At 41.7% G+C, this 12,269-nt stretch overlaps 1 protein-coding gene across 1 annotated transcript in view; it reads left to right on the plus strand.

Annotated features, from left to right (window-relative positions):
* The window catches only part of CYFIP1 (cytoplasmic FMR1 interacting protein 1), an 86,323-nt gene that overhangs the window by 15,251 nt on the left and 58,803 nt on the right, over positions 1-12,269 (plus strand). The window contains exons 10-13 of the mRNA XM_006861919.1: positions 1,722-1,839; positions 7,671-7,793; positions 8,446-8,571; positions 11,102-11,268. Coding sequence (XP_006861981.1) covers positions 1,722-1,839; positions 7,671-7,793; positions 8,446-8,571; positions 11,102-11,268 — 534 coding nt within the window. The remainder of the gene's footprint in view (positions 1-1,721; positions 1,840-7,670; positions 7,794-8,445; positions 8,572-11,101; positions 11,269-12,269) is intronic.

Genomic DNA, 12,269 nt, shown 5'->3' on the forward strand with positions numbered 1-12,269 from the left:
CAACAGTAGTGAGGTTGGCCCAGGATTGGGCAGCGTTTCCTTCTGTTGTGCATGAGTAGGTAACAACTCAATGGCACCTAACAATAACAACAAAATTGAGAGGAACCCTAGTGTGGCCCTGTAGGATAAGCCCTAGACTGCTAACCACAAGGTAAGTGGTTCAGAGCCACCTAGCTGCTCCCCAGAATCCCTGTACGGGGTAGCTGTGAGTCAGAACCGACTTGACAGCACATTACCGACAACAATCGAGTCTTGTAGAATTTTGTTTTATTTTTGACAAATACTGTTGCATCCCAGTCTTATTACTCAGTGTCCACAAACTTTTTCCTTTAAGTCCAGATAATACATGTTTAAAGTTTTATGGGCCACATACATGTGTTGCATGTTCTTCTTGCTTCTTAAAATAACTCTTTAAACACATCAGCACCATTCATTGTGGCACTGTTGTGAGGTATCCTCGAGTTGATTGTCACAAACCATGTGACAGAGTAGAACTGCTCCACAGAATTTTCTTCAAAGACCGTATTTCCACGTCTTTCTACCCTGGAGCCGCTGGGTAGGTGTGTGCTTGATTCTGTGCCACCAGAACTTCTATCTGCATGAAAAGTGGTCACACGTAGCTTGGTCTGTGTTAACTGATTTCCAATAAATCTGACATTCAATGGGATATGCGATCTTCTTTAAACTATTTCTCATCTGCAGAATTTATAGTCACTGAATCGAAACCTTTTTCAGCTTCAATTCTAGGTGAAGTTCTGACTGATACTGTTTCCTGATATCCCACTATGACTGATTTCTAGCTAACGTGACTATAACAGATAAGGTATAAATAACCTCAGAGTCATGTCGTTGTTGTTGTTGAGTGCTGTCGAGTCAGATACAACCCATCGCTACCCTGTGTTGGGATTTCCTAGGTGAATTTGAACTGCCAACTTTGCAGTTCAAGCCAACCTTGCAGTTGTATACTTATCATCCAGCGCCACAGTAAAATTAATAAATTAAGATGTGACGAATGTTGGGCACTTATTTCCATTCTGTTAAGCAGAATTTGGGAAGTCTTGGTGTGGTGCTGTGAGTTAATGCTCCAGACTGCAAAGCTGTTTGAACTGCAAGGTCAGTGGTTCAAGCTCAGCAGCCGCTCCTCAAAACCCCTATACAGGGTGGGAACCTGCTCAATGGCACTTAACAACAATAACAAGCAAAATTAGGACTCCTGGTGTGGTGCTGTGGATCAGCACTGGACTGCGAACCACAAGGTGGGCAGTTCAAACCCACCAGCTGCTCCTCAGAAATGCTGTACAGTCAGAACAGACTTGATGGCACTTAACAAACATACAGAATTTAAGTCTGTGGGTTTAGTGCGTGGGGTGCACACAGGACTTCATAGTGGGTACACACAGGCTGCCCATGAGACACATGAACTCCCTGTGGGCTGTACACAGGACACAGGCACACTCATGGGCTGGTGTGAATAGTAACGGCACAGCCCTGTAATTTGCTGCTGTGACTTGTAAGCATTGTGCTGGAGTGTTCTTTGTTGTTTGTTGTTAAGCGCTGACACGTAGGCTCCGACTCACAGAGACCCTGTATAGGGTTTCTGAGAAACAGCTGGTGAGTTTGAATTGCAGACCTCGTGGCTCAACCTAACCTTGCAGTCTAGTGCTTATCCTGCATCTCCACACCAGAGCGCTTTAGCTAATCCCATATCTCCTCCAACCCAGATGGACTTGCACGTCTTCCAGCAGCAGCCCTCAGTACAACATCTGTGAACAGATGATCCAGATCCGAGAGGACCACATGCGCTTCATCTCAGAGCTGGCACGCTACAGCAATAGTGAGGTGAGCCCCGTCCACAACCAGGAGCCTGAGCTCTACATGGGGACAATAGGAATCTTTGTATTTTTTGCTTCCAAATATTAATTTTCTTTACTTTGATATTAAACAGTACAGGCTACATCAAAACGCACCCACTGTAACTGACATGCAGTAGAATCACAATTGCTTTTGTCTGTTCAGCTGAACAAACAGCATCATATTAAAGAGAATCATAGTGCAATCCCAAAAGAAAAGGATGACAAAAATGCCATTAAGTGACATTTCCTAATCTTGTGTCGTGAATTCAAGCAGCCAACCGAGACCCGGAAGGAAAGGAGAACATCGACTTGTGGCCTCTTTGAGGCTCAAAACCGCTCCAAGTCTAGAAGGAAAGACAGTCCCAAAGTCAGAGATGGGTGGCAGAGTGTGTGGGATCTGCGTGTTCAGGAAGCAGGCTGGGAGTTGGAAGCCTTTGAAATTTCTTCCTGCTTTTTGGCTGGATTTGGTGTATCATTATGACTGTTTTCATTCTCCCCACACTGTGAGGCGTGACTCAGGGAGGGAGTGGGGTGGGTGGATGGTGATGGCTATGAGGCAGGTTTCATCACAGAGAAGGGCAGGAGCAAGGCAGAAAAGTTAGGGCAAAGTCGCATGGTAATTTTGCAGGGGCGTTGATGGTGGTGCGTAGTCCAAAAACACATGGGGTATTAGCAGAGCATACACAGCCTGGTCTTCACAAGCGGTTGGCGCTCAGTACTGTAGCTTTCTCAGGAACAATTTGGATGGAACAGTTCTTGCCACGGTGACCCTGAAACGCCAGCATGTGGCTGGCTCATCCTATAAAGAGAAGCGCTCCAAACCATTGTCAGGACCGGCCCCTCTTGCATTTCAGGATTTATTTATAAATTAATTTCTTGGGGAAGTCTCAAAAAACATGTGGAGTTGGCACCCCGTCTGACCAGAGCATTTGACAACTAATGGTCTGCTTCCCTTCATCCTGGTTTTTGTTGTAGTACCATTGTGATTAAGATTATGGGTAATAAATAGCAGGAAAACCTCTGTCTTTGAATGCTTTGCTCAGTTTGTGTTTATGAACAGCTTCATAGTTGTGACTGGATGCTATTAATTAAGTTAATTCCATCTCTTGGCCACCCCACGTGACCAAGTAGACTTGCCCATAGAATTTTCTTGGCTTTATTGAAGCAGATTACCAGATCTTTCTAATGTGAACATATTTGTTGAGTTCAAACCATCAACCTTTTTGTTGCCAAGTGCTTAACTAACTGCACCACTGTTGCTAAGTGCCATCGAGCCAGTTCCAACTCATAGTGACCCTGTATAAGGTTTCTCAGGAGTGACTGGTGGGTTCGAACTGTCAACCTTGCAGTTCCCAGTCCAGTACTGATTCTACAGCACCACACCAGGACCCCTAGGGTTCCCTTATAACACATTTGTAGATCTATATTAAACATACAATTTCCCCATTTAAATTGTACAATTCAAAGGTGTTTAGTATATTTGCAGAGTTGTACCGTTATCACAAAGGAGCTCTGGTAGCATAGAGGTTACGATTTGGGCTTCCAACCTCAAGATCAGCAGTTCGAAACTACCAGCTGTTCTACGGGCAAAAGATGAGGCGTTCTGCTCCTGTAAAGATTTACAGCCTGGGAAACCGAAACCCGGTACAGGGTTGCTATGAGTCAGAACCGACTCCATGGTACTTAACAACAATTGTTATCACAGTAATTCATTTTAGAACATTTTCTTCACCCCAAAAAGAACCCCTGAATCCCTAGTCATTCACCATTTCCTCCAACTTTTCAGGTGACCACTGAGTTCCTTTCTTTCTGTCTTTATAGTTTTGTGTCTTCTGGACTTTTTTTTTTTTTTTTTTTACTTTCATCACAGTCTTACTCAGTGCATTTTGAAATAGATTGTTGGTGTTGTTAAGTACCGTGGAGTCAGTTCCAACTCATAGCAACCTTCCACAGGGTTTCCGAGGCTGTAAATCTTTACAGGAGCAGAGAGCCTGCGAAACGGCTGGTAGTTTTGAACTGCTGACTTTGATGTTAACAGCCCGATTCGTAACCACTACGCTACCAGGCTGCCCTTTTAGCCTCAAATGGTTGACTATTCTGTAGCGTGTGTACCTCACTAAAGTTGTTGCCCCCACCTGTATTACCTCTCTGTTGCTTCCCTGAAAATTGAATGAGTTCAGTTCTAGACCTAAAGGTGATCAGGGTCCTACCAGTCTCTGTTTAACAAGTAAGCATGGCTTTTTTTTTAAACTTTTTATTGTGAATTAAATGAAGGTTTACAGACAAGATTATCAGCTTTATTTTCAACAAATCATACACTTTGTTTCAAAATTATTAAATACTTTGGTTAATTTTGGTATATGGTGTGAGACAGTGGTACAACTTCATTCTTTTGTATGAATCCAGTAACCACTGCACCATTTCTTGAAGAAACCATTCTTTCCCCATTGAATGGCTCTGACCCCCTTGTTGAAGGTCTGGCTCTCAGTTCAGTTCCATTGATGTCCATGTCTTTTCTAACATCGACCCCTCTGTTCATTTACCTACATGGTCTAAATAAGTGACATTTGAAAATTGGTGTTCTGTGACAATGGAGAATGACCATATTGGATTACAAATGGGGAATGATTTAGCATCATTACGTAACTATCAAATCATGTCATGATTATGTAACCGCCAAATTACAGTATTACGTGACAACCCTAAACATCCTGACCCAGCAAAGTTGACACAACAGACACAAATAACGGTCAGTGTTATCCTCACTTCTCACCTTTGATTTGTTACTGCCACGAGTATTTCCTTCATGTGCAAAAATAGTCAGATACCGATGTTTTGCTGTTGTTGTAAAAAAAATGTTGTATACTCAGATAGTAAATAAGGAGTAGGTATACGACGCTGTTGTTTACTGTGGTGAACTTCCCAATTAGAAAGCTTGAGTTCTCCAAAGTAGTTTTGAATTTCAAGAATTTTGGGGGGCTGTTTGGATTCTTTGCATTTCCATATTGATTTTTTGGATCAATTGTCAATTCCTACTGAAAGAAACATGGTTGGGATTATTTTTCCGATCGCATTGCACTGAGTCTACACATCTCTTGGGAAGAATTACCATATTGTAACAAGTCCTCTAATCTACGGGCATGGACTATCTTTCTATTTATTTAAATCTTCTTTAATTACTTTCAACTATTGTACAGTTTTTAGAATGCAACTTTCCACCTTTTTTGTTAAATTTATTCTGAAGTACTTTATTCTTTCTGAAGCTATCCCTTACTCAGTTGTTTGGACTCAATTTGTTTTAAGTCAGGATAGCAGCTCAATTGGCGTCACCCCCTCTGTAGTGGTACCGGCACTCCAGAGGTGCTATATGCAAGGCTGCTGAGGTCTCTGAGAGGCCTGAGATCTGGTCCCCTCCTGGCAATAACCAGCACCACACTCAGAGCAGTGTTTTGTGGGTGGATTTTATTCTTTAACTTTCCACTGTATAAAATTAGAAATTTATAAAGGGAAATAGCAGTCTTTACCTCTCATAGTTCCACTTGATCACCTCCTCCTTTCATCCAAACTTTTCCTAACACCACACCTTGACCCAGGTGAGCCTGAGGCAGATCCAGAGTAACCTTTGGAATTACTTCATTGTATGTCTACATAAGAGGTCTTTTAATATATACCTTTATCCTGTTTTCTTTTAATAGTTCTTAATATTGACTTAGAAGTCCTGGTGTGGCACTGTAGGATAAGCACTCGACTGCAGGATCATTTCAATCACAAGGTTGGTGGTTCAAACTCACCAGCCGCTCCTTGGAAGCCTTATACAGGGTCTCTATGAGATGGAACCGACTCGATGGCAATTAACAACAACAAAAATGATATTAACTACGTAGTAATTGTTCAGATTTTCCCGACTGACTGGTAAATGGTTGGGTTTTTTTCAAGTTTTTTTGTATCAGGATCCAAGTAAGTTTCACACACTCATTTGGTTGGTTTGTCTCTGTTAAGGTGTCACCCCCTCTCTCCTGCTTTCTCTCCTAGCTTTGGGGTGCCATTCATCTTGTATTTCTGTCTCCTGTGTATCCTGTACTTTGGTGTTAGATTCAGCGGCTTGGTCCATTGGCTTCTATTCTCTCAGCTCTGTGGGTCCTCGTTGGCAGTTCTCTGGACTGTGAGCGGTAGTATCTGTCCCTCACTCGCTCACGTGACAGTCATTGTTCCAGGCTGGCTTGATTACCTAGTGCTGATATCACAGAAGTCTCCTGATTGGATGGCTTTACTGAGCAGGAATTCATTTATCCATTGGCTAGGAGGCTTGAAGTCCAGATTCAGGGTGCCAGCTCTAGGAGAAAGTTTCCTCTCGTGTCAGTGCTTATGGAAGGTCCTTGTCTTTCAACAGCTCTGGGCCCAACTCTCCTTGAAGGTCTCCATCTATCTGGCATTAATCTTCCCCTGGACCTAAAGGGACACACTTGGCTCCTGTCTCTTCTTTCTCAGTGGCAGTCGGTCCCTGTGATTTATAGTTACTTGGTTAATCTTTTTTATATCTTAGAAGAGACTGAGTGAAGATACTCCCTAGTCCTGTAGACTGTGTACTACCTCATTAACATCATAGTCACTTAGCCAAGTTGACACATATTTGGGGGAGGGGGGGGAGACACAATTCAATCTTTAACAATGGCCTAGACTCATTAATTCATTACTGCTGCAAAATGATGACATTCTAGCTGTGTCATCTTTGTCTTCACACCTGCATCTTGACCAGAGGTGTAGTTCTTACGGAAGAGAGGGGGAGTAGTAGCTTGAATCATTTTCTTTACCAACTATTAAAATAGTTTATTCGTTTGCATCATGAAAGGTAGTTACTGATCAATTTTTTTCAGTACTGATTTGAACTTACTAATTCACTTATATTATTATTTCTGCTCAAATCCAGTCAGCGAGAGCCCCTTCACCTTGGCTGCCAAGTCTTTCTGACATGCATGACTTCTGCAGTCTTTGACATTTCCATACCTTCTAGTAGGACAAGGTGTTTCTGGATCAACTTTTATTCTGTCCTTTTCTTTTTTTCTCCCATGCTGAATATCCTGGTTCCTAACTATCCTAGGATAATTTCATTTTATTTTTGCCACCATAACATGCTTAGTATTTAAAAAAATACAATACCAGAGCTGTTAATTATAATATGATTAAAATATTAAGATTTCTGTTACTGTTAATTTTCTCTTTAGGGTTTCTCCTTCTAGGGATCTTAAATCAAATCATGTTGTTAAAGTCCCTTGAAGTGATTCCTCACTCTGTGGTCATGGTGCTAACTTGACAAAAGTCAGTTTATCATTTCCTTGTGCTTTTGATCTTTAAGATGGTTTCTTTTCTCTAATTTAATTTTGATCACAATGATGTAAAACATGCAGCGGTTCTAGTTTGGACACATGATGTTGCCTTGAGGCAGGAACTAACATCAACAACAAAAACCGAGTCTACAGAAGAAATATATTTAAAGAATGCTACCTCCCCCTCTCCCCGCACCTCTCTCCTTTATAGGATCATTTTTGTTGTAAGTAAATACCCATGACAAGTCTTCTTTCCTTTGCTGGCTGTATATAGAACCACTCTCTGTGGGAGACCCCTCCAGTTGACAGTGAGCCATGGTGCACCCGTTACATGGCCTCTCCGGTTGTTAATATTTCAGCAGTGACCAGCCTGTGCTCATCATATCCCATGTTTGAGACCTGAATTTTGGGATAAATTTCCAGAATGGGTTAAACAAGTGTTTTTTCTAAATAGAAAGTGACTTCTTACTGATCCTCTTGACCTGTACTCTAGGTTGTAACAGGCTCTGGCCGTCAGGAGGCGCAGAAAACAGATGCTGAGTACCGGAAGCTCTTTGACCTGGCTCTGCAGGGCTTGCAGCTCCTGTCACAGTGGAGCGCACATGTGATGGAAGTGGTACGTTCTCAGCAGTTGGTTTAACTCGGAAATTCCAGGAATTAAAACATCCTCCACCCCGTGGTGGTCAGGTAGACGTGCTTTTTCCCCCTGAACATGACAAGAAAGTAAATGATACTGTTTATATCATTGCTTTTAGTCATTGGGTAAAGAATGAAGTGGATTTTATTTTGGGGCCAAGAAATAAGAATATATGTTCATGTGAAATGTGTGTAGGTATATTTAATTTATGTGTGTTATAAACATAGGGCCGTATATTTTAGCACATACTAGTAGAATTAAATTTTTGTTATTATGATTTTTCGTTGTTACATTTTTAGCATTGTCTCTTTGAAGTTTCAGCCATCCATTTCTTTTAGCATTACTAAAATTATTTCTGATAGCCTATAAATATTTGAAGACCTACAAGTCATAAAGGTTGTTCCTTTTTATGGCTTATTTTGGGTAAACACAAGTTATTAAATTGGGTGAGTACAAGATCATTGGAAAGGCTAACTATCAGAATGAATGTTGATCCAGGCATTTTGCCTGACTTCTTAAAGCTAAGACAGCTAGAACTTACTGTAGCTTTGGTAGCAACCAAGCAAATGAGATCCAAGTGAAGCTTTTCGCTTTTGGTGTAGAGTGTTTCTTGTCTTTCTAACCACACTAGTATTCGTGGAAACTCGTACACCCAACAGACAAGTACTCCAACAAAGACTGCCCTGACAATGCCGAGGAGTATGAACGAGCCACCCGCTACAACTACACGAGTGAGGAGAAGTTTGCCCTGGTAGAGGTGAGGAGATTTGTCCACTCTCTGTTCCTTGATCAACTCTGGTCACTTGACGCACGTGACTCTTTAATTTTGGTTATGTCCAATTTATCTCTCCTTTTGTGGGTTGCTCTTGCTTTTGGTGTCTTAGCTAAGAAACTGTTGCCAACCCAAGATAGTCAGGATTTACTCCGAAATTTCCTTCTAGGAGTTTTAAAGAGTTTTAAAGTGTTATTTAGGTATATGATGCCTTTTGAGGTCATTTTTATGTGTGGTGTGAGATAAGGGTTGTGTCAGAGGTCTCTCAGCCCCCCTCGAAGATTCAGTAGAAAGACTCACAGAACTTAATACGTATTAAACTCAAACTTGTGGTTTATTACAGTGAAAGCATGCAGATTAAAATCATCAAAAGGAAAAAGGTATATGCTTCTAGAGATGTTACATGGTATGTGCTTAGTTTTCTCAGCAGTGATGCATAGCAACATGGATGAAATTTGTTTGACCTCAGCTAATCAATCAGACTGCAGACTCTCAGAGCAAAAGTAGGAGCAGTTGTTCACCATAAATCACACTGTTAGCATAAACTCTCTGGACCAATAAACAACATCCATATAAAGGGAAAAAAGATTGAAGTTGTCCAAGACTTTACTTTGCTCGAGTCAACCATCAATACTCAGGGAAGCAGCAGTCAAGAAATCAAACGACATATTGCATAAGACACATCTGTTGTACCTCTATAAAGTGTTGAAGAGCAAAGATGTCAGTTTGGGGACTAAGGTGTGCCTGACCCAAGCCATGGTATTCTGAATAACCTCATATGCATATGAAAGTTAGACAGTGAATAAGAAGACTGTAGAAGAATTGATGCATTTTAGTTATGTTGTTGGAGGAGAATATTGAAAGTGCCATGGTCTGCCAAAAGAACAAACAGATCTGTGTTGGAAAAAGTGCAACCAAAGTGCTCCTTGGAGGCCAAGATGGCCAAACTCTGTTTCTCATGCTTTGGACATATTATCAGGAGGGACCAGTCACTGGAGAAGGATATCATGTTTGGTGAGGTGGAGGGTCAGAGAAAAAGAGGAAGATTACCCCCAGTGAGATGGATTGGCAGAATGGCAATATCAGTGGGCTCAAGCGTGGCAGCAATTGTGAGGTTGGCCCAGGACCGGGCGGGCAGTGTTTCGTTCTGTTGTGCATAGGGTTTCTATGAGTTGGTACCGATTCGATGGCACGTAACAACAGCAGTCTGGTCAGACTGGTGCAAGCAGTCTAGCCCCAAGCCTCAGGCATACAAAAACACTCTTCTCAGAGAGAACATTCCAGAGCCGTAGAGCTCGGTTCCTATGGCCAGTTCTAACAACAGGTCTTTTTATGAAATGTGCAAGAATTTAGCAGTGGAAGCCTGTTGGACTAACATTTTCCTGCATAGGGATGCAACTTCACCTCTGGGTGGCCGGTTGTTCTAGTAGTACATGTTAGAAAGACATTATTCCCCCATTGAATCGTCTTGGCATCCTTGTTGAAAATCAGTTGACAAAAATCCAGGGTTAATTTAAATTCTCATTTTTATTCTTCTCTGCTGATCAATGTGTCTGTCCCTGGATGCAAGTATGTGCACACAGGCTCTTAAGCTGCCTGCTAATGTCCTCTTCTTCGTTCCTAATGCTGACAGTTTGTACCTTGTCTCTTTTTTCTTGATCAGTTTTGCTAGGTATTTACCAATTTTAGTATTAAAAATTTAAACCATTTTTAACTTAATTGGTCTCTATTATTATGTGGTTTCTTTTTCATTAATTTCTGCTTTTGGATATTTTCACAACTTTGGAAGTATTTTGCTCTTCTTACAAATTTTGTGATGAATATTAGATTATTATTTTCCACCTTTAAAATTTTTCCCATATTTATATTTAAAACTATTAATGAACCTTTAAGCACATCTTTTCCTGCACCCCTGCATGTTGAATATGCCATCTTTTCATTTTCCTACATTTAGATTTGAAATAGAAATATCCCCCTTTTATTTATTTCTGATTAGCAAAGCAACACAGAGCCATCCAAGTTATACGAATACAAATCCCAAAAGATAAGCAAACAGAAACATAAACATGAAATAAAGAACTAGTAGTGTCTGTGATTCCAGCCATAGGAACCACTTAGTGCCCCAGGTTTCCTCCCATGGCTCTCCTGTGCACACATGCTCAGTGCACCATGCACCATGCACCATTCTTGAGCAAGATGCAGAATTGAACTGCCCACTGTGACTTTTTTCTTTCCTGGCAAATAATACAGTTGCTTTCCTGAATGTCTTGTTTTTCTTTCTTCGATTTGAAGTGCATTCTAGTGCCCAGGTGCTTCCAGTTTGGTGGGGGCTGGCTGTGGCAGTAGCAATTTGCAGAGAGCTTCTTAGAGAAGGTGACTGCCACAGCTGAACCAGCGTGCAGGATGCTGAAGGAGGAAATGGAGGCAGCCTCCTGGCCCATGTCAGTTGCTGAGTCTTAGTGCTGTCCCTGAGATGAAGCCCTCTGGTGTGTTGACAGTATCCTTTCTCCTACAGGTCATCGCAATGATCAAAGGCCTGCAGGTGCTGATGGGAAGAATGGAAAGTGTGTTCAACCATGCCATCCGACACACGGTCTATGCCGCACTGCAGGACTTCTCCCAGGTGACCCTCCGGGAGCCGCTGAGGCAGGCCATCAAGAAGAAGAAAAACGTCATCCAGAGGTCAGTATTGCGATAGCCCTGCCACGCGTACTTGGGGTCCAGGAGTCTGCAGCTAGTTTCCTTAACTTCTAGACATCGTCTTAGGCATGTTAAGCAAGATCCTCAAAGTGTGATGCAGAAGAGGATTCTGGATTCTGAATTATAAACCTGAAAAACTTAAACTCAGTCAACTCACTACAGAGTGTCTTAAAAAGTCTGGAAACTTGGAGAAAAGGATATATTTTTCTTGGGGTTTTCATTATCTCAAAACTCTGCCCAACAATCCTGATCAATAGTGTTATTAGACATGCTATTCAACATTCGATCTCCCATCTCAAATGTCTAGTTTTAGTAGTTTTTCCTTTATTTCTTACATATTTGATCAAAGCTACATACATACTATAGAAATTCAGTACCAATCGTCAATTTATTTTTGCTGTATATTTCGTTTTTTGGATAAAGTTATCTTTCAAAGATAATCTATGTAAAATTAGGCTACAGGAGTTCACATACGTGTTGAATTTACTTTCTTACTTTGTAGTTTACACATTTGTCTCTGGCAGGGAGTGATTTTAGTAGTAGTAGAACTTTTATGTGATGCTGACCAGTTTATTTGACCTCCCCTGTGTACTTCTTTGGGGTATCCCTTTTGTGTTATGCTTCAGGTTGTGCATGATTTTGCCCTGTGGGGGAAAGTGTCCTGGTATTGTCCACATATGTGCCTAGAGGACATTCCCTGAATGTTGAGGGGCCTTCTAAACAGATAGAATCTGTTTGAGATACAGCAGCCATGTATGGGAGGCGTTTGCCGTTAACAAGGAACAAAATGTAATGCTCAATTCCCGGCTGAAAGCCTATTAGATGTGTAGCCTGTGTCTGAACCTTTAGCTGAAGTACTGAGGCAGAGTGTGGATATGAGCCCTGCATACGGTGTTGGGGAGTCCGTGTCTTCCCTGGTGGTCATGGTGTTGGGGAGTCTGTGCCTTCCCTGATGGTAATGATGTTAGGGAGTCCATGCCTTC

This window comes from Chrysochloris asiatica, unplaced genomic scaffold, assembly GCF_000296735.1.
Source record: "Chrysochloris asiatica unplaced genomic scaffold, ChrAsi1.0 scaffold00044, whole genome shotgun sequence".
NCBI classification, from domain to species: Eukaryota; Metazoa; Chordata; class Mammalia; order Afrosoricida; family Chrysochloridae; genus Chrysochloris; species Chrysochloris asiatica.